This window comes from Lagenorhynchus albirostris, chromosome 2 (genome assembly GCF_949774975.1).
Source record: "Lagenorhynchus albirostris chromosome 2, mLagAlb1.1, whole genome shotgun sequence".
Classification (NCBI taxonomy): Eukaryota; Metazoa; Chordata; class Mammalia; order Artiodactyla; family Delphinidae; genus Lagenorhynchus; species Lagenorhynchus albirostris.
This window is the reverse complement of record NC_083096.1, coordinates 9,411,757-9,436,396: the sequence shown is the minus strand read 5'-3', so window position 1 is coordinate 9,436,396 and position 24,640 is coordinate 9,411,757. Positions and strand designations below refer to the sequence as shown.

Below are 24,640 nucleotides of genomic sequence, written 5' to 3'. Positions count from 1 at the left end.
TGAACATAATCAAGAATCATTTACCTAAGAAGACAGTTTATTTACTCACCTGCTCATTTATTCTGAACTTTCAGGTTGGTAAATAAAATTCAATTTTGTTCCTCCTGAACAATTAAAAGAAGCTTGAGAGGAACAGGAAGGACACATTAAATAACAATTGTACGTGTGGAAGGACTTATGAGAAAGAGTATACTTGCAACTGCATTGAACTCAAAACAGAAATGTCAATTTTTTAAAGTTTAAATGTAAAATCAGTCTACTCCTGACTCATATTTCTTACAGACTTAGCATGTTTTTTACCATGAGGGTCTTTAAATTTGGACAGTTTATTTTTCAAAATGTACTGTGTTCAAGCATATATTATAAAGTTAGTACTTCGTTATTCCCCATCAGCAAAACAAGAAGTCTAAATATGTTTAATGATTCAGTTTTTGTATATCATAAGAACATTACTTAATGGTGCTTGAATTAACCAAATAAATGGAACTAACTGATGGCATCCCTTCTTAATGATACTGACTTTTTAGGCCATCTCTTCTGCTTCATCACTCTCATTAGCCCAGGGCCACTTGCCTAGGACGTGCCCTCTGGCATTTCTATAGATCAACGAAATGGGGATGCTTCCATGCTAACTCAGGGACAAGCAGCTTTTCTGTGGTCTTCTGACTTTTTTTTTTTTTTTAAGATTTTTTGATGTGGACCTTTTATTTTTTTAAAGTCTTTATTGAATTTGTTACAATATTGCTTCTGTTTTATGTTTCGGTTTTTTGGCCGTGAGGCATGTGGGATCTTAGCTCCCAGATCAGGGATCGAACCCGCACCCCCTACACTGGAAAGTGAAGTCTTAACCACTGGACCACCAGGGAAGTCCCTGACTCCTTTATTTCTTCTACCCTGAAAATCGTCACTCTTTCAGGAGTGTTTAATTTACATTAAGGGTCATAAATATACACTGGTAGAATTTTGCTACCGAAGAACTCTGTCATATTGACATAAAAGCTTGATGAAACATGTACAAAACTTTTACTACAAATAAAAATACCAATATAAGTCCTTTATCTTGATAAACATATTTAAGTATTATTATCTCAAACATCAACACTGTATAAAGAAATATTGGCACAAAATGCATGGTTAAAATAAATTGAGAAATGCATGTTATTAAACTATAATAAATCCACAATTTTTTAAAAAGTGTGATGCCTGTGTTAGAATATTTTAGTCCATGAATAAAGCTGTTAAAATCCTTAAACATATATACTTAAAATAATAGTACTAAAAAAGAAAGTCTTCCCCAGACTTTCTGAAAATCAAAGAACAAAGGAAAATGACCTTTTAGACGGATTAAAGACCTAAAGGTGAATATTGAATTATATCTATATGTTTTTTCCCGAGTTGATTTAACCTCATGTGAACAATAGTTGTCTTGTAAACGGATCTATACGAACTTTAGAAACCAAACTTTCAAATGGAATTTATTTCAGTTATGCCACAGACTTGAGGACACGTCACACTCATTCCAAGAGCTATTTGTTACTTAGAAGTTTAAGTGTTCTGACCAGTGAAAAGTTAACAGCAAAATGAAAACAGCTGAGAATAGCATGATTTAAAGAATGCCAATTTGTAACCCAGGGGATAGGTACTTGCATACTAATTGTAATGTTCCTGCTGTCACATTCCCTTCAGCTTGAAGATCAGTCAGAAAGAGAAATTCAGCATCATCTGTGACAGCCAGACAGTGGAACAAAAAATGCCAGTGAAGTGAGCTGCTGTGTAAAGCTATTTTTGTCTCAGATGTACAAATGAAAACACTTGAGTCTTCATTAGTCTCGATGTTTTGTTTCCTTCATTTATGATAAATATGCTAATTGTTGTCTTTCCTCCTGATTTATTTTTTTCTCCTTTCTCCACTGATTCCTTCTTCTTTTCTAAAATCCGTCCACAATGCATGGCTTGCCTGTACAGTTAATTCCTTACACTTGCTAAGATAAAGAAAGGCTACAAAGTGGAGAAAACCCACTGAGCTCCCTTTATGTGAAGCTTTCCCAAATTATTAAATGTTCAGGTTAAAGACATAAGATATATATGATCCTTGCAAAAACTATTCGTTGTTGCAACATGGATTGAGAAATTTGAACATAGATATTAACTGCGGAGTAAGGCAGCAGCTGTCACTTCCTGGAGCACGCGGGCTCCTTGCGTGAATCTCTCGCTCTCCAGCAAACCGCTAATTGAGTGTGGAGCGCTCAGTTGTCAGAGCCCACATTTTTACATGCAATACAACTGGTTCTAGCAGGCACAGTTAGCAAGATAACTGGTAGCTTTCATGCAGTTCCCATCTGGCCTGGCTCTTCTCCGGACACATAATATGGGGACTGCTGGCCTTGATGGCACTCGTTTAATGAAGGAAATCAGCCAAAGCCCCATGAAACACTAAATGTGATTTTGGCTCCAGATACACAAATGAAGTTCAAGGCAAGTCATACACACACAAAAATATTACCCTGACTATGCACCACAATTTTACAGGAAATATATGCGAACACACAATGGAGAAGAGCCAGACAAAATCTTCGTAAAGTTCCAACTAAAATCCAAATAAAAGGGGAAAAAAAGAAAAGTGAGAGAGAGAGAGAGAGAGAGAGAGAGAGAGAGAGGAGGGAGGGAGAAGTACACTGTCCATTTATTTAAGGTAGCACTTGTCAAGTAAATTCAACCCAGTCAGTCTATTTTTAAATCAGCCACCCCCTCTATCCCCCAATTTTAATTCAATAGATTTTTCTTAACATTTATATAGTTGTGTTTCTAAAAATTTTAAACCTATTTGTCAGTCACATCTAACGTAAGAAATGTCCTATTTTTGTTTGATAATGTACAAAATTGAAGAACCACTGTCTTCTGAAAACTTTCTATTGAGTAGAAATTACTACAGTTTAACTGTTATTTAGAGGAAATATTTGTGTGACGTGTAATAAACTCTATTACAGGAAAAACACCCTAAAATTTATTTGAAACGTTTATTACAGATGTTCCAAAACATGAACAAAGTATAAGCATATGTATATTGACTCATCCATTCCAGGAAGAATTGTAAAAAGAGTTTGGGTTACAAGCAGATACACCTGTGTTTGAATTCTAACTGCCTATTAATGCATGTGTGATGTTACGCCAGTTATTAACATTTATGTCTTCTTACTCATTGGTAACATGGGATTAAAACAGACTGTCATTTTGAAGATTAAATGAGGTAAAGATTAGCACAATGTGGTACAGATTGTAAACATTCAGTACATTGCTTTTCATTTTAGTGCTATTATAAAAATTGTCTTTCAGTTTATTCACATATAGAAATTACTCTTCCAAAGAATTACAATCAACCTCAAATTTAAAAATTTGAACAGCAAATTAATACTGTTTCTTAAAATAGTTGCATTTCACCTAACTTCTGAAAAATAAATACTACCTTACAACCAACCCTTCCATCATATCAGGTAGTCAAAATTGAACCTCTCAAGTCAAATTTGAAATCTATTAGAAAACAGTGAGCTGAGGGCATTCCAGGCATTATCACACACCAGCAGGGGTATTTCTTCAGAGGGTTGAAGGACAACTTTTTCCTTTACAACAATGTCAGTATTTGGTGTACCTTAAATATTACTAGAATATCCTAGTATCTCCACTGATATTCTATATCTATAGAATATCTATAATATTTTAGTATATCTCCCTAATTCAAAACATTACGAATTTTTTTTTGTCCTTGGTTCTACACCATCTCCCAGACTTTGCTCTCTTTTTTCTGTTTTTACTGCTTCCCTACATTCATGATGACACTAAGAATAGCTACCACTCATTTGAACACTTCCATTTCAAAAAGACTCCTTTACATCCAACAAGTCCTTCCCTGAATATTCCTTTTGCTTTTGGCTTAAGCAAACTCTGGCTCTCCCTGAAGGCCATGGCTTGCTTTGATGCCTTCAGAATGGATGTTGTCCATTTCCTCCTATCACATGCTCAGGGTTGAGAGTGAGGTCCCTGGTCTGTCGCTGCCTAGTGATTCTTTTGCATCATTTCTCCTCTTTCCTCACCCAAAACACACTCTGAAATTAACACAATTCAACTACACCTTTAGTAACCTTCTTATCACGGTCATCTACCAGCATCTTGAAAGTCACTGCACTGCTTCCATTGAAGGCTTTAATGCCTGCCACTATTTGGGGTTTGGCCATTCAGTCATTATTTATTTACATGTCCAACAAATATTTCTTGAACCAGACACACTGTTCTTGGTGCTGGATAATAACATATTTTCCTGTCAACAGACAACTTACATACAAATCGGGGAGTACATGTTCATTCTTGAACGATTCTGCCTAGATTCTATTTCTCAGGGTTTTTCTTTGATGGCTGTTCCTTATTCAGAATGGGTGTACTGTGTGGCCAGACTAGGGATCAAAACTCTCTGCACTCTTCATGAACATACACTCCACAGGTACTAAGTAGAAATTTGAGTACCATGCTAACCACCAAATTTCAATCTACAAATACACACAACATTTTAAACACGTGCGTTTTAAGCAATCATAGAATTTTAGCACTATTTGATAGAATCCCTAATATTTGACAGAAGACTTAATATTTGACTCACATGAAATATAATGTAAGCATCTTACAGTTTTCATAGTGCACACAAGCTCTTCTACAGAAAATTAGATCTTATGTCGGGTCCCATTTTGTATTTATGAAAGATGGAAATGCAACCTAAATCTTTTAAAATGTCCATTTGAATGAAAAAAAAAAACATTTCAAAATGGCTTCACAGGAAACCTTGTGTCCCCAGGATTTAGTAGATCAAGGGAGACAGGAAAATCAGTTGCCTGCCATTGGGGAAGAAAGTAAAAGAAATGGGAGATAGGAAATAAGAGTAATGGGAAGTAGCAAGATGAGTTCCCTGTCAACATAGCCTCCCCATGTAGCCTCTACAAGGACAGACATTACTATCTGAAAATATAACTACAGCTGCAACAGCAGAAGGGAGCAGAGTCACTCCTAACACAATGATGAAAACTGCAGCAAATCACACAAAGTAATAGAATAAAAAAGCTTAGAGATCGAGTCACACTAGCATATATGCTAGTAGCATCTATGTATGTAGCATAGATGCTACATACATCTAGTCACCTTGATATGCAAATGTAAAAGTTTATAAGAATGACTGGATGGGAGACTCTATTTTATTATCAATCATTTTAATAGAAACCTTCAATTAGACCATTCCTTTCCATAACGAAGTCATTTGCACATCACAGCTACATTATCCAAAATTTTTCTTCTGGGTAGCCGATGCTTTCGGCTTTTTGGATGGGGGCTTATTTCATCAGGATCTTTGTTTATTAAGGGGAATAATGCATGATATATTTACATCTCAGAAAGTTTATATCTCAAATCTGATTATTTCTACATCACATCCCTAAAAGTATACCTTCTTTAGAAGACTTAAGTCAATAAATTTTTTGACTGCTTTGGAAAAGATATTACTCTGTCCTGACTGATTCCTAGATTTAAATAAATCAACCCAGAACTGGAAGCATACCAGTCTAAAGAGAAATAAAGGCTGTCTCAGAGTAGGTAAAGACTTCTCAAAATACTATAAATAAACATTTTTAAAATCATCACATGTTAGAAATCCTTAATCAAAACTTTAAAAAAACTTTTTTAAGATGCATAATTATGAAATGGACAATTCTGGATACTGTGAAAACTTAGAAAATAGTTCATTCGTCATTATTGCTATCATGATAACTCTTCAGGAATAGACTAGTGTAATGCCGTATAAATTAACAATTAATATAGCTGAGAAGAAATTCACGAGGCTATGTAGAACAATGAGCAATCTCTCTCGTGCCTTTATTAGAATTCAAGAATTTGTAAGTATTATTAACACTGTTGGCCAGATTAATAATTTGCTGATGTCAAATTACTTCCCACTTTGATTTGCTATTGCTCTCTACTGTGGAAAACATTATATAATTCTCGTTGACCTTTTGCAGTTTAATTCATGAAGCAAAGTTAATTTAAATGATATAATTCAATAAATACACATAACTCAAATATTACTATAGGTTATAGAAGAAAAAGATCACAATGCTATTGTCAAGGGTAGATGCTGTTTCCACAGGTCACCATCTACAGAAACAACAGTGTGTTCTGAAAATATGGATACACTTTTAACCAACCAAGGTAAGATCCAACTAATAATAGGTTTAAAAATACCATGATTAAAATAAAATCATTAAATTCTGAAAGTTGTAGTCATGTTATACAGTATGAGTTTGATAAATATTTGAAGAATGAGATTCCCAAAACTCACACAAATTTATACAGGCCCAAAGTTTAAATGGAATTAGGTTGGGTCCAAAATAAGACAAGATGATAGAAATTCCAAACGTTAAAACAAAAAGAAAATCCCAAATAGGAAGTGATAAAGTTGTCATTTTCTTAGACTCATTATCATTTGATGTATATCATGACTACCTTTGTTACAAATTGAAAGACACGTACGAACTATTGAAAAGTTGAAAATTTAAATAATTCACTTGTTTTTCATGTCCTGCAGGCTAAAATAAAGTTTTTTAAGTATCAATATTTATTTCAATTGAGTTCTTACTTTAGTGAATACAAAAACATATTTATATATACACATATATACACATGTGTGTGTATATATTAATATGTACATTGTGGATATATATTTTCAATTAATATGATGGCTTAATAAGGTAATTTTGGTCAATTATAAATAAAACATCTAAGAATTTAATACAAAATAGTCATTTACAAAGATATGTAGAATTCTGCTTTTGTTATACATAATCCTGCTTGGCAGAATTTCTGTTTCATATGGGATAGAAATGACATTATAGAGACATACATAGAAAATGTTTGAAATGCAGTATTGTTTGTTCTAATCAAATGGCATTTCCACTTTAAATTTATAAAGTAAATATCAGAATATTAGAAAAGTTTAAAACATGGTAAAGCTGAATAAATTCTTCATGGCTGTTTATTTATATGCACAATTAGACTGAAATAGACAAAATTACACTTTCATTTTATGATTCTCAAATAACTAATTCCCAAAGCACAGACATAAAATAATCCACAGTACACCTAGAATCCAACTAAGGACATATATTAAAGATGTCAGAGATACGGAATTGCATTTTTGTAAGCTTCGAATGGCGTGTCTCTTTTTTCCTTAAATACATAACCAGCGGGACAGATCAGGTTTGCTAAGAGCCTCAGGAAGGTATCTGCAGGTGGAGAGTTGGCTGGGACAGCACCGCAGAACAGAGACATGGAAGGTGTTAGATGAAGGCAAATGCTTCCACCTGCAAACCTCCTGGGATTTTGTACCTCATGCCCGCATAAAGCAGAAAAGTCATAGATTCATCTGCAAAGCTGTTTGTTTTTTGCTTTTTATGAAACCAGAGAAATAGCTCTCATGCTTTTTCATGCTTTAAACGGTTAAACGACTTACCATATGACCTCCTTGTCTTGTGACCTGAGGATATGTCTCGCATGTATTAGTGTGGCTTCCGCCACCTATTGCTGACCTATTCTACCCATCAGCCCCTGCTGTGCCTAAGCAGTAGCCATTCCCTCCTGTAGAGAGTCCTCAGATGACATGATAGTGATTGTATGTACCATATTATTCCAAAGCCACTCGACATCCTATGAACATTCAAATTGTATGTATAGGGTAGACGAGTAGTTCAACAATAGTGTGTCCAAGACAGAGATAACTAGCCCCAGTTTTAGTTGTTTATTCTGTTCCCTTGTGTCCAAACAGAGCAATAGGAGGAGAAAAGAAGGAAATGGTTGTTAGTTTGATGTAGCCCTGCATTAAAATAGCAGGTGGGAAGAAAATAACAATAGTCTCTTGATCTCTAACTTCCTGTCTCTGGGATGCACTTAGATAACCCTCACTGGCAAAAAGCTTCATATGCCTTAATGACACACAAATAAAATAGTGCCAGACATGAATCTACAATATTCTTTCAGTATTATTGCTTAATCTCCTATATAAAATAGATTTTAGTCTAAACTCTGTTTAGACCTGTCCAATTCACCATTGTTTGGACCTCATGGAAAATTTTAACTGTGTTACTAAGAGGATTTTTATAACCCAAATATGTGTCACAGAATCTCAGAAGCTTCTCAGATGTATTTTTAAATGCAAGAAATGTGCAGTTAATTGAATTTTTTATAGCGCTCACATATTAACAACATCCACACTCTCCCATATTTCTACTGAGAATTTTCATTGGTACCTGAAAACCCTTTGCAGTGACCTGCTATTTCAACTCTATTTCAAATAATTAAAAGCTTGTTAAATCTATTTTTAATAGTGTTTTTAGACACTTTAATCTTGCTCCATGAAGCCCTTTTCTATTTTCTCTCACTAATCTTCACTTTCCTTCCAACCTGCAGCAACCTACGAACAGCTAACTTAGGCCCCTTTCCCATACACTTTTTTCCGATATTTTCTTTTTTGCTGGTCAATTTTTCCTTTCCCCCGATTCTCCATAAATTTATTTCTCTCTACTTTGCGACCTGAAGGGTCAGCCCTTCAGCACACAGTCAGGGAGGAGCTGCTTTGAGCACGGACATGGGGGCCCCCATGGCAGGTGGAAGAGAAACCCACCAACGTGTAGGAAGGCAAATCCTTCTGAGTGACAAATGCGCCAAAGGGTGTTTCATCCTCGGAGAAACACAGTCTCACTTATGATCAGACACTGCCATCAGAAGGCGCCAGCTGAAACTGAGTAACACGAACTGAAAGGACTGGCTTAGTTCAGGCAACTCTGGGAATTTGACAGTAATCTTTCTAGCCTGCTACCTCTGTAGAGGCCCACTCTTAACCATCCTCGGCCTTAAAAGATTTATTAGAAGCATTACCTTCCCAAAGAAACTCTAGATGTGCCGAAGAAGATTTCGGGGCACATTTTCGGGGCACATTTTAATGTGGAAACTAGAGAAAGGAAGAGTCTAAACAGGCGGTCACAAACTTTATTTATGAATGCAACGAATAATAAATGTGTAAATTTGGCTGAAAATAAGATAATGGGAAGAGGTGGGACCTATGAGAATCCCAGACTTCAAGCACTACCTGTTATTATTCAATTTAAAAAATGCTAATTGTAGAAATACAGATATAAATGTTTTATGTTTATGACTACTGATCCAAAATAAAGTTTTCTAAAGTTAAAAACTAAAATATATAAATGTTATATTTAGAGGGATGATAAATATTTGTCACTGAATCCTCAAATGCTCACCCTATACAACGTACTTGTTTTGGTCGTATGACTGCACTGTGTGTGATATAACAAATTTTTTCTCATATATCTTATAGCTGGTCTACATGCTTTTCGAACATTCCTAAAATCAGAGTTCAGTGAAGAAAACGTTGAGCTCTGGCTTGTCTGTGAAGACTTTAAGAAAACAGAAAGTGCAGAAAAAATTGCTTCCAAAGCCAAGATGATTTATTCTGAATTCATTGAAGCTGATGCCCCTGAAGAGGTGGGTGAAATATTCCACAATAGTGAATATTTATCTGCTAACAAATCTGCTCCCCACTGAAAGGCGCGAAGTCCATCTTGAGGGAAATTAAATTGTCACTATGTATTCAAACAGAAAATGTTGGTAAATTCAAAAAGAAGTTCCTTACCGTGATCCTCTGGCACTGATTCAGCAAATATTTTAAAGCACCTTCTATGTGCTTAAAGGTTTCTGTTTTCTGAGCACGACACGCAGGCTCTTAAAAATAGTCTAATATGTCAAAAATTAACAGCTCTACAGAAATCCTACTTAAACGTGCTGCTGAATTTCAAATTCACTTTCATTTTCCCTTTTGTAAACCACGGAGGTCAATTTGGAATAAAATTTTTAAAATTAAAAAGGTATGTATGTGAAGGAAAAAACAACTACTAACCAACAGTGTAAATTCTTTACATTTAGTACTTTGGAGACCGACAAACAGCATATAATAATGTCTTCCCTTCCAAAAGAGGGGTTTGCTTACCTTTATTTCGTTGATGGGTGTTGGGCTGCACCCCGCTGGCCTACGAGGCCTCCACTTGCCCAGCTTCAAGACAAAAGAAAGAGCCCGGATTCAGCGAAAGAGTCATCAATGGTTTAATGGATGGCGGAGCTTAAATGTCTGAAGCAAGGTCCTGGAGCGACACCCCACCATGTGTGGTGGACAGCGGGCAGGACGTGGTGGCCGACGTCACAGGGGAGTCGGGGGGAATAGGGAGGTTACCATTTATAGGGGGAATTGCCATCAGCTTGGCTCATCGGTTACCAGGGAAACCAGCAGAGGGGCAGGGCCCTCTTAGCCCCTCTGGCTAAGTACCTTCTTGGGGCAGAGGTCTTCCCTTATTAAACTATCAAAGGGGAGCCATTCTGATATAAAGATTAGATCACTAGCTGGGGCTGAGGGGCAAGTATGTAAAAAGGGCCTTAGAGAGAAACCTGCAATGACTCCAAGAATAGACTCCATAAAGTGTTTTATGTGTGTAACATCTCATTTATATTTGACTTCATTTCCAGAGCCAGACCATGATCATCTCTGCACACCCCTTTAATGTTTAACTATATATATATTTTAAAACTTCTTTGATTCCTCACTAAATGTAACATAGGCAGAGAGTTTTAATGCATAAGCAGCAAACAGGAATCTATATGAAACTACTAGCACCAAACATAAACCACTAGCACAAGTCATCATCTTTCCCTAGAGTTGAAATACTGATATCCTCCTAAGTGACAGTTACTAAATTCTCTAATCCAAAATTAAAATTCATGGTGTGAGAAGTTATTGTATTAGTGAGAACAGAGGACAGCATAGATCAAAGGCAAACATTTCCGAAAATCTAGGGCATAAAGTTGCCGTATCAATAGTTCAAGTTTTAGATGGACATTAATTACTGTAGCATATATTGGTAAAGTATAACATCACAGACATGTGAAACAATTGAAGCTTAGCCTGAAATTCAAAGGGGGAAAGAGAAAAGAACATAACTCCTGTGGAGCTATTTCAACATTCATTTCCCAGTCACTATCTAAAAATCAATAAATAATTCCGGAAAACTGAAAATGTATTATATAAGATTTGTCAAGTTGATTAATGTCTCATTCCCTAAAAGGCTTTGAAATCAACTCTAGACATATCCTACGTATTGTGGTATTGGTTTGAAAGCCAGATGTTTTTCTTCTTTATGAATCCATCTACTGAATGATTATTTTAAGACAACATTCTCAAATATTATGTATAAAAAATCTTCTAGTAAGAAATGTAATCTTTTAATTATAGCTGGATTCAAAGTTACAATATATAATAAATTATCAATTTGGACAAAATAGTTTTGTTTTTTTTCCTAATCTTCCCTTCCAAAATAAATTTATATGGTAATAATTTAAAAAAATAGTACAGCTACTATTTTAGGACATAAAACTTTCATACTTTTTAATAATTTGTCCATCTAATTAATTTTTACTACATGAAATATAATTAAATTTATGGCTGCTTTTCAAATAATAGATTACATTGTCTCCTTGAAGTGTCTAAAGAGGTTATTATTGGGTATGACAAAATCCTCACTGAAGACAAAGAAGTGTGTATATACATTTACAACAGTCATTGTCTTCCCAATTATTTGCCATTAATTATTTCCAATTCCAATTACTAAAGTGCATTTGTCTCTTATATACCAATTGCAGTCTTCAAGGTATCTCTCTATAGTTCATCAGTTACACATTAAATATAATATGACTGTTAGTATGATTCATTAAATGGAGTTATTTTTGAGTGCCTGTTCCCACAATGAAGTCACAGAGTAGAAGGGGAGATTGACATGTGATAAAAAACAGTCAAATACAAAATAAGCAATTTAATAATTTAAATAATTAAAGTTTGTTATTAGCACAATGGGAAAGAGCGATTAAGTCTATCTGGAGAATTTAGGGACCGATTTGCCGGGTGGTTCACATATGAAAAAGATATGTCATTAAAAATAAGCAATATTCATCAAGAGAACAAATGAAAAAAGAATATTTCAAACTGTGGGCACAGTGTGTAGCCTGGATGTACAAAGCTCCCTAGCGTTTTCCAGAAATCACAAGCATTTGGATACTGCTAACAAGAAGCAGGGGGATAAGGCTGGCCAGGCAGCAGTAGAGATAAAGAGAGGGTGGGAAGTAGCTTAGATTTATCTAGTAGGTGGGCTTCACATGACAAAGTGGTATATTTGATATGGAGGTTGGAAAATATGATTTTCCTAAGTGGAAAATTAATTCAAGAATGAGATTCATATGAAAGTATTCTCCATTTTTCTATATTCAATTATAGCTGTAAAACTGACTCTCATAAAGAATCAAAATTATAACCAATTTCCTTGGTAGAAAACCCTAAAACAGAGAACAATGACAAGGTCACATTATCCAGATGTCTATTAAATCCCATTTAGTTTCTTTTCAACTTTTTATGTCTTTATTTCCTCACCTATAAAGTTGCAAGCATGACAATAATTTTTAATTGATGCAAATAGACAATTTACAATTAGACTATATACTAAATTTACCAAATGATCCCTATCTATAAATTGATGTTAATAATGGTTCTCAGTTTCCTATTCTAATAGGCAAAACTGCACACAAAAATTGAAATTTCAGGTCTCTATGAAAGATAATAATAATCGCAGTGGACCTCATGCCCTCTCCTTTACAGTGTTACCATCTCTCTGGTTTCTACACTAATCATGTGATGCAGTGGAAAACCTGAAGGTTAGAGATACAGATTCAAATCCTGTAATCTTGTGGTGATCTATTTCACCCCTTTGAGCCTTAGTTTCTACATCTAAAAACGTATCTCTGAAAAAGCATGTAGCAACCACACAGGAGAGATGAGAATGATGAATGAGATCAAGTGTCTAGGGTCTACATGGGGCAGAACAGGTTTTAAAAAGTGTAATCCTTTTTTTTTTTTTTAGTTGGAGTATAGTTGCTTTACAATGTTGTGTTAGCTTCTACTGTTAATCCCTTTTTTCTTTACACAAGTCACTGTAAGTGCTACTGAATCTACCTGAAAACATCCATTAACTAACTTCAAAGAACACTTGAGGAAAAGCCACTTTAAAAGACTTGATAAACATATATATGTGAACACAAATTAGAAAAACATGACAGCAAATCACTAGTTTCAGATAGAAAGAGCTACTCATTGAATGGATTGTACCGAAATATTTTCAGAAGGTACTGCAGGAAAAAAAAATAACTGTGAGCCAGATATTTTGACTAAGTGATTTGAAAATGAGAAAATTATTAGATAAGCAATATATATTTTAAAGTGGCCTTACTTTGCACACAGTAAGAACTTGTGAGTGGCAAAGAAAAAGAATTCTTAAACTTGTATTTATTCTTCCTTCAATTCGGACCACTAATTTCATAATATTTGGAAATTTTCAAAAAAATATTACTTGGTTTCAAAAGAATGTAAATCTTCAAAAAATTAAATAATATTTTTATATTCAGCTAAGACACTGACATATTTTAAGTATTTATGTTTTATTTATATCATTTATATGTATTATGTTTGTATCATCACTCCCTTATATTAGAAAGAAAATTGGTCAGGATAGAAAATATGTGATTAAAGAGAAAACTATGTTGATTGTCATTCTGTGAGATTAGAAAATGTTCCAAATCATACTACATTGTAATGTTGAAAACTTAATATAAATTTAACTTCATAGTATGACCAATCCAGGAACCAATACATTGGCAGTTTCTTAAGTAAAAAATATTAGTATAAAATATTTAATTCCTAAATGTATTTATTAAATGTGAGGACATCATAACATGAAACAGAAGAAACTACAGTCATAAAGGAAAAGATGTCTTAATGGGTTGTGCAGGACGCTTTTTAAAATACCTGTCTGGATTTTTTGCTTTTATTTTTATTGTAGTACAATGTTATTTATTGACTCGTATTTTTATTTCACATCAATAGGTGCTTATTCTGTGCCTACGATTCACCTTCATTAGATAAATTCCCTCCATTGGAAGGGAAGCTGGGTCTAGGCAAGAGAACAGGTAATAAACACAGAAGTATAATGCAATGTTTTGTGTGAATGAGGCAGCTCGATAAGAAAATTCAAGAAAATAAAACAGGTTAAAACTATAGTTTGGCTCAAAAGAAACTTTCAACCTAATTGGGTTAAAAAATGAAATTTCTAGAACTGATTTCTAGGACTAAATTAAGTTCTAATTTCTAGAACTTTGCTATTTTTTTCTAGGAAAAAATAGGAAAGCAACAAATGATTAAGTGCCAAAAAAAAAAAAAAAAGAAAAGTAAGAGGTGAAATTGTTTGCATTATACCTAAAAGGACATAATGATTGAATAGTTCTGAGGCAGGATATTGAGATAAGGCCTTTATTTTAAATGAGGTTACTTTTAAACTGAGTCTTGAGGGAAGAGATAGATATATGAATTCTTGGTAGAGAGAAGCCCATGGGCAACTAGAAGCGTTTCCTGATATTACTGGAATGCTAATTTTGTATCTTCCATTTTGTATTCCTATTTTCTTTGCGTTTTTTAAGTGTCACTTCCACAAGGTGCTGATGTTATTTTGAGTCTTGGTCCTGCCCCACAAGTTGCTGCTTGCCAACAGTGCCTCCCAGCTATTGAATCACCTCCAGATAAAATGTTTGTTTGTTTATTAATTTCCTAAGTTTCTGTACACTAATCAATAGACAGGTGTCTATTACATACCAAGCACCTTGCTGGTGCCACTAAGAAAAAGACAGTCTCTGAATAAATAAAGCCAACCATCGTGGTGGGAAAACTGTAGTATAAAAAGGTAATTACAATAAACTTCCATGAGTGTTGAGATAGGGAAACACAGGTGATGTGGTCTCATGCAACAGAAAAATCCAAGTCTAAGGGATCAGGAAGTGTACCTCAAAAGAAGTTAATTAGTAAGCTTTGGTCAGAAATTTGAGTGTAGACGAAAACAAGACAAAATGGGAGGAGGGAAGGATGATAGTAGTGGAAGTGGAGGTCAACCAAAGGACCCACTGGTGCCTAGAAGGCTAGTCCAGTAGTGAAAGAAGCCTAGTACTGGGTGCCTTGGAGTATAAGTGCAGGCAAGAGCACCTCCTGCAACCCAGTGATTTCTGCTCCGTATTTATTTTGTCTTAAACTAAAGGGATCTCTTAAAAAGGAAGAGACAGAGAGACAGAGAGAGAGAGAGAGAAGGAAAGAGGAGAAGGAGAAGGAAAAGGGGGAGGGAGAGGGGGAAAGAAAGAAAAGCAGAGCTAAAGAAACCATAAGCCACATTTGTCCAGGGCTTTTACATGGACTGTCTGATTTGATCATCATGTTCACTATCTTAGGGAGGCATTACAATCATCTACCCTATACAGGTGAAAAAATGAACTGAGCCTTAGAGAGAAAATGATGGGTCCTACAGTCATTAAGGTACACAGCTCATGAGGACATAGGTCTTCTGCCCAGGCTTTTACATGTTAAACTCCTTTCTTAGATCTACCACTTATTTTCAATGTTCATGACACAGCCTGGGAAGCTTGGTGTTTATGCTAAAGGCAAAAGCATAAAATTATCTTGTCACACAGAGTCTATCTTCCTTTCTATCAAAAGCTGTATTTCTCTTCTCATATTCCTTCTAATTTGTATAACTTCTTAAACTGTAAAGCAAAACAAAGTGGCCGGAATATTTCTTCTAATAACCTGCAGTATCATTTTGGCCCTCTGAAAGAATGATTGCTGCATTTCAACTCAAAAACAAAATGCTCAGCTGTCTGTTTGTTTTTTATTGAAGTATAGGTGCTTTACACTGCTGTGTCAGTTTCTGCTATATAGCAAAGTGAATCAGCCATAGGTATATATATAACCCCTCTTTTTTTGGATTTCCTTCCTATTTGGTCACCACAGAGCACTGAGTAGAGTTCCCCATGCTATACAGTCAGTTCTCATTAGTTATCTATTTTATACATGGTAGTGTGTATGTGTCAGTCCCAGTCTCTCAATTCACCCCATTCCCCCTTCCCCACTTGGTATCCATACTTTTGTTCTCTACGTCTGTGTCTCTATTTCTGCTTTGCAAATAAGATCATCTGTACCATTTTTCTAGATTCCACATATATGCATTAATATATAATATTTGTTTTTCTTTTTCTGACTTACTTTACTAGGTATGACAGTCTCAAGGTCCATCCACGTCTCTGCAAATGACACAATTTTGTTTCTTTTTATGTCTGAGTAATATTCCATTGTTTATGTGTACCACATCTTCTTTATCCATTCCTCTGTTGATGGACATTTAGATTGCTTCCATGTCCTGGCTATTGCTTTTTGAATTTGCACATGTCCCTGCACTACTTAATCTTGGATTAGCATGATGGGGTTGGTGAAGGAAACCAGTCAATCTGACTCTCTTTCAGCCGCTCCAGATAACATTTGCTATCTACATCTATTTTTAACAATCCATATCCATCATGCTTTTATATGTTATGATCACATACATTTGATTATTTTTTCCATTTCTCTTGTCCAATTTAAGGTATTAGTACTGCCTCCCATCTCGTGTCACTTATTTCTGTCTTTAAAACCAATCATAACAAAAGGATACAGTCCTGTGCAAGACGGATTCCTTCTTGACGTTACAAACTTGGCTATTCTCAACTTTTATAGCCGCCCTTGAGAATATATTTCAGGATATTCGTGTGCATTTAATGATGCCAAAAACGAAGTAATACTAGAGGTTTTAGTGGTGATTAAACAGAATTATGTAACCAAAAACATGATTATAGGCGGCTTTAATTTGAATAGTAATTTTTAAGCTCTGTTGTGAATGAGGTCTAGGAAGCTGCCTGCCCTATTTGAGCAAGGCGTTTTACATATGCATGCACACACTTTTTGCATAATGACAGTCTCCTGCTACACTATACATTCTAAATGAGGAAAAGTCTATCTCATTTGAATGTGAGAGCTCAACTGAGAACTTTTCATTCAAATTATGTAAAAATATATAAAGCACAGTTCAGGGTCACAAGAGAGCCAAAAGGTACAGTTTAAAATGCATTCTTCCTGCTAAAATAATTTGTTGGAAGCCAAAAGAATTTAAAACTGCTAGTATAGAAGTGAGGAATTGGCTTGCATAACTTGCAGTTATCAAAATCACCTGAGTATTAAAATATCTCTGGCTCATTATAATAATATCGTTTTTAAACAACCATCACAAACACCAGTCAGAAGGTAGTCATTTTAATGCAATGGATTGTTGTCAATGTCAGCTGTGTCAAGGCCTTTTCAAAATTGACAGGATTTAAAAGCTGCTAAACAGCTGCGATGACATCTCAGCTGTCATTCCATGAGAATCACAAGCCTAAGTCTTGTTTTCTGAGATTGGCAGTGCAGTGGTCTCAGATAGCTAAGGTAATTCATGACCTTTTGAAAAATAAGCAAATTAAAGGTATTTCTCAGTATCCTTGAAACTTAAGTGTATCCGTAGAAACAAAATGCAAGTGATTATTCACATCGGTAAATAATATAGATATAACTGTGTTTATTTTATCAGTCAATACGACATTCAACCCATGCTCTGGACCTACTAATTTGAGATCCTCAGACAAGTCTAAGCTTCCCTGCAATTCCCAAGCAGCTCAGGAGGGACTCAAGACCACACAGTTGGAAGGTCTGCATCTCTAGAGGGTTACCACCTGATAAGATGTCTGCCTTCAAACTACTCCAAGATTAACATCTCCTCTGTTCTTACTTTTTGAGATAGAAATTGATACAACTCAGCCAAAAGTCAAATTTGAGATAAATGCAAAGTTGGGGGTGCAGTTCGCAGACATGCCTTCAAAAGTGATTATATTAAAGGAATGTATATGTCAAAATATATATTAGGCCTAATATTTTCACTTTTGTCCTGATACTGAAATTTCAGGGAAGTCAAGAAGAAAAGACAAGGCACTTTGGGTAGACTATTCTCAAACCTCACCCGGATTGACTCCTCAGGAGCATTTAACAACGGTGATCACCCTCTCTTAACTGAAATACTATCTTCAGTTGGCTTCTAGGACTCAATCTCTTCGTCTCTTACTGACTCCCCCCCTTTTATAAAAATAAATTTCTTTATTTTCATTTTTATTTATTTTTGGCTGTGTTGGGTCTTCGTTGCTGCACAGGGGCTTTCTCTAGTTGTGGCGAGAGGGAGCTACTCTTCATTGTGGTATGCGGGCTTCTCATTGTGAAGATCATTGTGAAGAGAAAACAATTCTCTTGTTGTGGAGCATGGGATCTAGGTGCGCAGACTTCAGTAGTTGTGGCACGTGGGCTCAGTAGTTGTGGCTTGCAGGCTCTAGAGCGCAGGCTCAGTAGTTGTGGCTCATGGGCTTAGCTGCTCCGCGGCATGTGGGATCTTCCCGGACCAGGGTTTGAACCCGTGTCCCCTGCATTGTCAGGCAGATTCTTAACCACTGCGCCACCAGAGAAGCCCCTTCACCACTCTTTAACAACTTATTTTGCTGTTCCTACTCATAACCCAGCACACACTATCATGAGAGGAGGCAGTTCTCCTCTACTATCTGCTTACATTTACTCCCCCAGTGATCTCTTCCAGCCCTCTGGCTTTAAGAGGGCATCTCAAACTTAAACAAATCTGAGTCCTAATTTTCTTCTCAAACCTTTCTTCTACCTGAGTCTCTCCATCTCGGTTAATGGCAACTCCATCCTTTTTGCTCTGGCTAAATAGCTGATAGTCATACTTGGTTCTTCTCTTCTGCTTACATGCCTTATCCAACCCATCAACACTCTGTCATCTCATTCTTCAGAATATTTCTAAAATCCAGTCATCCTTAAAGATTTTGTTCCTCATCCCAGCTCATAAATATTCAATCACAAGTTCCATCTATTCTACTTTCTAAATACCTTTGAAATCTATGCATTTCCCTTCATTCTCTGTGACATGACCCAGCCTAATCCACCATGATTGACCACCTGAATTTCTGGTATGACTTCCTAACTTTTCTTCCCTTTATCCACACCTAGTTGTTATACCATATAGCAGCCAGTGATATGTTTTTTCCAAACATGTGTTTATTATCAGTACAGTACTTAAAATTCTCCTCATTGCTCTCAGGTTAATTAAAAATTATTTAACAAGACCTATAGAAGTCTATGTGGTCTGGACCTTCATGCCTTTCCACACTGTTGCCCTTTTCCTCCTGAAAACCCACTGGGCTTCTTCCAGTTTTCCCTCCCATGTCCAAGTCCCTCCCTTAAACTTATATACCCATAATAATACCTTGATTCTCAGCTTACAATCTCATTTCTTTCAAAAAGCTTTTTTTTCAGAAGGTATATTTTTCCCTTTGGATTACTTTCTCAAAATCTGTCTTCTTGTCTGACTTTCAACATAATCATCTTTATATAGTCAGATCTTAGCGTAATTCCTAAGCACCCATTCAGTGAAATACTTTAAATGAATAAATTACAGAAATGACTAGCAAGAAACAACTACTTTTTCAGATGAGGTGGGTTTTTTTCCCCAGAAAAATAGGGATGATAATACTATCCATCTTACAAGTGTGTGTAAAGTAGCCATATAAAGACTTAGCACAACAGTAGTAATATCTGATGAATGTTAACTATTATTATTTACAGTTAAAGTAATCATCTTTAAACATTCTTAGGGTTATTTTAGAGATAATGACATTGCTTAAATATTTGAAAATGGGAGAAGACACAGTCACCAAAGAAAAAAACCCAGGAAGAGAAGACTTGGCCCAGAACTTAGATAATGCATATCTGCTCTGCTCATACTTTGAGGGACATGCAGAGAAAAAAGAATTAATGAAAAACATAGGGAAAAGATAGCAGATAAAAGATGGGTAAATTCCATGCCACAGGCTACTGAATTCCCTTTGTAGTGACAAATCTTCTCTCTCTGATTATCAGATTGAATACTTAACATTAATAGAAGACATTGTATCCAAATCTGTTTAAGCAAGAAATCAAATTTCTTAAGATTTTTACATCAAAATAATGTATGATGATAAGGAAATTACAGTGACTTTCCGTCTGTGATCAGGGAAGGCTTCTTGGAGGATATTCAACTTAAGCTGAATCCTAAGGGATTTAGTATAATCCATACAGAATAAAACTGTGGAGGCAAGTGGGATTTTAGATGGTGAAACAGCATAAATGAGGGCTTTAGATACAAAATTCACTTTCGGAACAGAACGTAGACCAACTTTGTGGATATCACCAAAGATAAGTAGGAGATGATTTCAAAACAACACTTTGAAGTCCAGGTAGGAGGAAGCTCAGATGCCAGGGTAAAATGTTTAAATTTTATGCTATAGAAAGTAATGCCTTGTCAGCTGAACATTCATACAATGAAAGTGATATTTTGGTGAAATTGATATAGTAATGCTGTCCACAGTGTGTAGAAGGGGAGGTATCAGGTAAGAGGTAGATTCCATGGTTTAGGGAAGAGATTATGTTATAAAAGGTTAAACTGGAGAGATAGGAGTGAGAATGAAAAACAGCATTGTGAAATTAGAAAATAAAAGGTGAATAAGGAAAGCACATACACACACACACACACACACACACACACACAAACACACACACACACACACAGAGGGAGAGAGAGAGAGAAAGAGAAAGAGAGAGCGAGGGAGAGAGACCAGAGGGTAAAAGAGGTGGCAGAGATGATTCTTATGTTTCCAGCTTGAACAATTTGGAGGAAAATAATGACATTTATACAAACACGTGGGTGTGATATTTTGTCACTGACATTAAACTGAATTGCCAAGACGCAGCTTCAAAAGACTACTGATGATCCCCTGGGAATGGTGTCTCTGCTCATCACTTAGCTATCAAGAGCTGATGTTGGCAGCTTCTTGGTAGGAAAACAGGCAAATCAGAAAAGTGAGAGGGATAAGTCAGAAGTACAAGCTTAGTATATCTGAACAAATCATAGTAATTATCAGTATCATATTGAAATGGAATAGTTCTGCTTAAAATTTTACCATGATTTTTAACAAATGTAGAGCTTTTTTCCACTTTGTTTGTACAACATGCATTTATTGAATCCTTACATTGTGCAAGGCATAGTGAGGGGCGGGCAAAATGTCAATCTTATCTAAGTAACCCAAAGCCCTTTCAGAGGTCAGAAAAGGGGGAAAAAACCTACAAGTAAACCTCACAAGGTAGATGCTATTTGAATGTAGTCTTAAGGACATAAAAGGTTGTAAAAGACTTAGGTGAGAAGGAGTGATTTTCAGCTAGACTGGGATGGTATGGGAAAATACTCATCCGTAACAAAATACAAGAAATTGGAGGGGCAGTGTCTACCTTAGTGGGGATACAGGGCACACGGAGAGGAGAAAAATGTATAGGTTTGGACCATATTGTATATAGGTCATGAATGCCAAGATCAGGGCTTTGGGTTTTTTAAGTAGGGAATGAGGAGATACTGAAGGTGTTCAGTTCTGATTAAAATAATAAGGCAGCACTCTGCACCAGGCACACACTGGCCCTGCTATCAGTGGAAACTCACCCGATGACTGAAGGCCTAAAGGAGTTAACTTGCGATATTTACCTTTATGGGGGATATAAAGTTCAACAAATTGCAGATGACACCATTAAAGAACGAACAGCATAGTTGAAGGAGGAAACGGGCAACATATATTCTCATATCCACAACACAAGATAGGATTTATGAAACAGATTATACTAGATGTTCAGAAACCACTACAAGATCTTGGTAATACCCACTACTGATTGATTCCGTCCATGAGGCAGGCACTATACTAGATTCATGACATGTTATCATGCCACCTCCCCGCTCAGAACACTTCAGTGTCTTCCCATTGCTTCTAGTAGAAAGATAAGAACCCCTTACCAAAGCACATAAGCCCCCCAAGACTTGGCCTCGACCTCCTCTCCCAACCTGGTCACAGGAACTTTTTTCTCACACCCTGCACCCCTGCCATGCAGGTACGAGGCTCTTCAAACACAACCAATTCTTTCTTGCCTCAGGGATTCTGCATTTGTTTATTCTGCCAGAAATGGTCTTCCCCAGATTCTTAGAGAACCTGCTTCTTCTCATCGTTCAAGTGTAAATATAAAATAGTACTAGTTGTAGTATTAGTATAATACTAAGACTACATAGAAAGTATATAGTATTTTCCCCAAATATAGAAAGCACCTGGCACATAACATACCCCAAAATATTTGTGGAATCAATGATTTTATGGATCATCTCACTTTAATTCTTGCAACTACTCAGTCAAGAATGGCCAAGCTTCAAGATAAAAAAGCAGAGCTTGAAAATATGAAAGTAACTCACCCCAGGTCAGCAACATCATAAGTGTTAGAGCACAGATTGGAAAACTATTCTAAAATCTTACCAGTACGCCACACCATCTTCCTGTATGAAGAAGCAGAAATTGATTCCTTCGAGGAAGTTGCAGCATTTCATCTGGAACTTTGATGGAGGACCTGAAAGGATGATCAAAGAAATACAAAGCAGATGTAATCTGGATCCCTGAGTAGCTGAAATCGCTAAAGAAAGAAAATATCAGTGAGCAAACAGTGGCTTTTGATGATTCTTTTCAAAATAAAGTTTTTTTCTTTTGTTCTTTTCCTACAATAATAATACTGAAATAGTTTGATATTACTTATCTCATTTAGTCCTTAAAACACTCTAAGACAGATGTTATTATTATCCTCTCTTATACCATAGAAATCAAAAATTGAAGGAAACTATAGAACTTGCTTTACTCATATGAATAGCAAGTAAGTAGCAGAGGAGAGATTTGATTGAAGGTCTACCTGCCTATCTTTTAACTTCAATTCAATAAACATAAATTGTTATTTATAGTCTTTTACCAGACCCCCAAATTCTGGCATTTTTATAGTCTCCCACATTTTACCAAGAGACATTATAATTCTATTCAACAAATATTTACTGACTAGTATGTGGCAGATAATTGGCTAAGTGCCAAGAAATAAAATGATAAGTAAGACAGATATAGCACCTGCCTTTGGTGAGCTTTGAATTTTAAGATTCAAATCTCTTTCACGCTTCATGAATATTTTCAGTTTAAGTAAAACAACTTGGATGTGAAATTTTCTGCTTCTCAAAATATATCCTGGAATATGGGTAGAATTGGACAAGTATCTCCACAAGGTTTGGGGCATTTTACAGATTTGCAGGTGAATGGTGTGTTCAATATAATAGATCTCTATTACACCTTGCTAAGAATAGTTACATGTGGTAGTGCTCAAGGGACAAGAATATATATACACACACACACACGTATATATGTATATTCCATGGGAGGCATGGTGGTCTGTGAAAGGGGGTGTTATTTGGTCCATTTTGGCAAACAAAAAGAAATACAAATTAGGATGAAAAGCAGCATTATGGGAAACAACACGGGGAGGTATGGAGAATGGGAATGGATTGGTGAAAACCAACCTAGTAAATTCTAATTATTGCTCTGCCTATGAAAAGTACATTTTACATATTAAGATCAAAGTATTAGAAAGAAATCAAGGATGGGAGGGAAAAGAAATCTAAAATCATAAAATTTCTTGTTTGCCTTTCACTTTGCCGTTTTTTGTAATCTCAAAATAAGGCTTGACCTCTTCTCTGTCAATGCCAACACTTTCAACCTAGGAAATGTAATTAAACTGAACATGTGTTCTGCATTCCAGAAAATGAATATGTGACCTCTCTGTTGTTTAGATTAGATTAGATTAGATCAGATTAACTTTGTGTTTAGAAAAAAAATTCAAATCATATGTGTATCTACCATCTGTTTAAACCACACGTTCTTTGATTAAACTAACGCAATGAAATTTGTTTCCACAGATTAACATTGACTTCAGTACCAGGGACCTCATCTCAAAGAATATTGCAGAAACAACTCTCAAATGTTTTGATGAGGCTCAGCAGGTGATCTACAGTCTGATGACCAAGGATTCTTTTCCTCGATTTCTAAAGTCAGAGATTTATAAGAAACTGGTAAATAGCAAACAGGTTGGAAATCATAAAAAATGGCTCCCCTTCTTGTAAAGAAGGTAAATGACAAACTAACCATCAGATTATAATTAGGGGGAAAACAAGTGATAGGATAGATCAACTCAATCACTATACTTCAAGGCTAGAATGTTTTAAATATACAAACACAATGTAAGTTTTTCTAGGGTTTAGAATTCATGTTTTACTCCAATAGAAAAATAATATTTTATATCTGAAGCCTGAATGTTTAAGTCATTTGTTTAGAATGTGTTTATTTTATCAGGTACTTAAAAATCTCCTACTGGGAGAGTACAAAGGAAGTTTATAGACATATAATACACTCAAACCATAAGTGGATATTCTTATGACATTATAAATTCAAGAAACTATATATCTTCATGTTGCTGCATGGGAGACTGTTTAATATCATATAGATGATTTTAAATACCATTTGCATTAGTCAAAACCTCACTTCTGTAAAAAGAGAAATTCTAAACCAAAACATAACCCTT

General features: G+C 35.6%; 1 protein-coding gene across 1 annotated transcript; it reads left to right on the top strand.

Annotated features, from left to right (window-relative positions):
* The first annotated feature begins 1,750 nt into the window (after nt 1-1,750).
* RGS21 (regulator of G protein signaling 21) lies at nt 1,751-24,182 on the top strand. Its single transcript, XM_060142029.1, has 4 exons — nt 1,751-1,761; nt 6,164-6,240; nt 9,419-9,585; nt 23,979-24,182. Exons 1-4 carry the CDS (start codon nt 1,751-1,753, stop codon nt 24,180-24,182), a joined length of 459 nt encoding a protein of 152 aa, XP_059998012.1.
* The last annotated feature ends 458 nt before the right edge of the window (nt 24,183-24,640 follow it).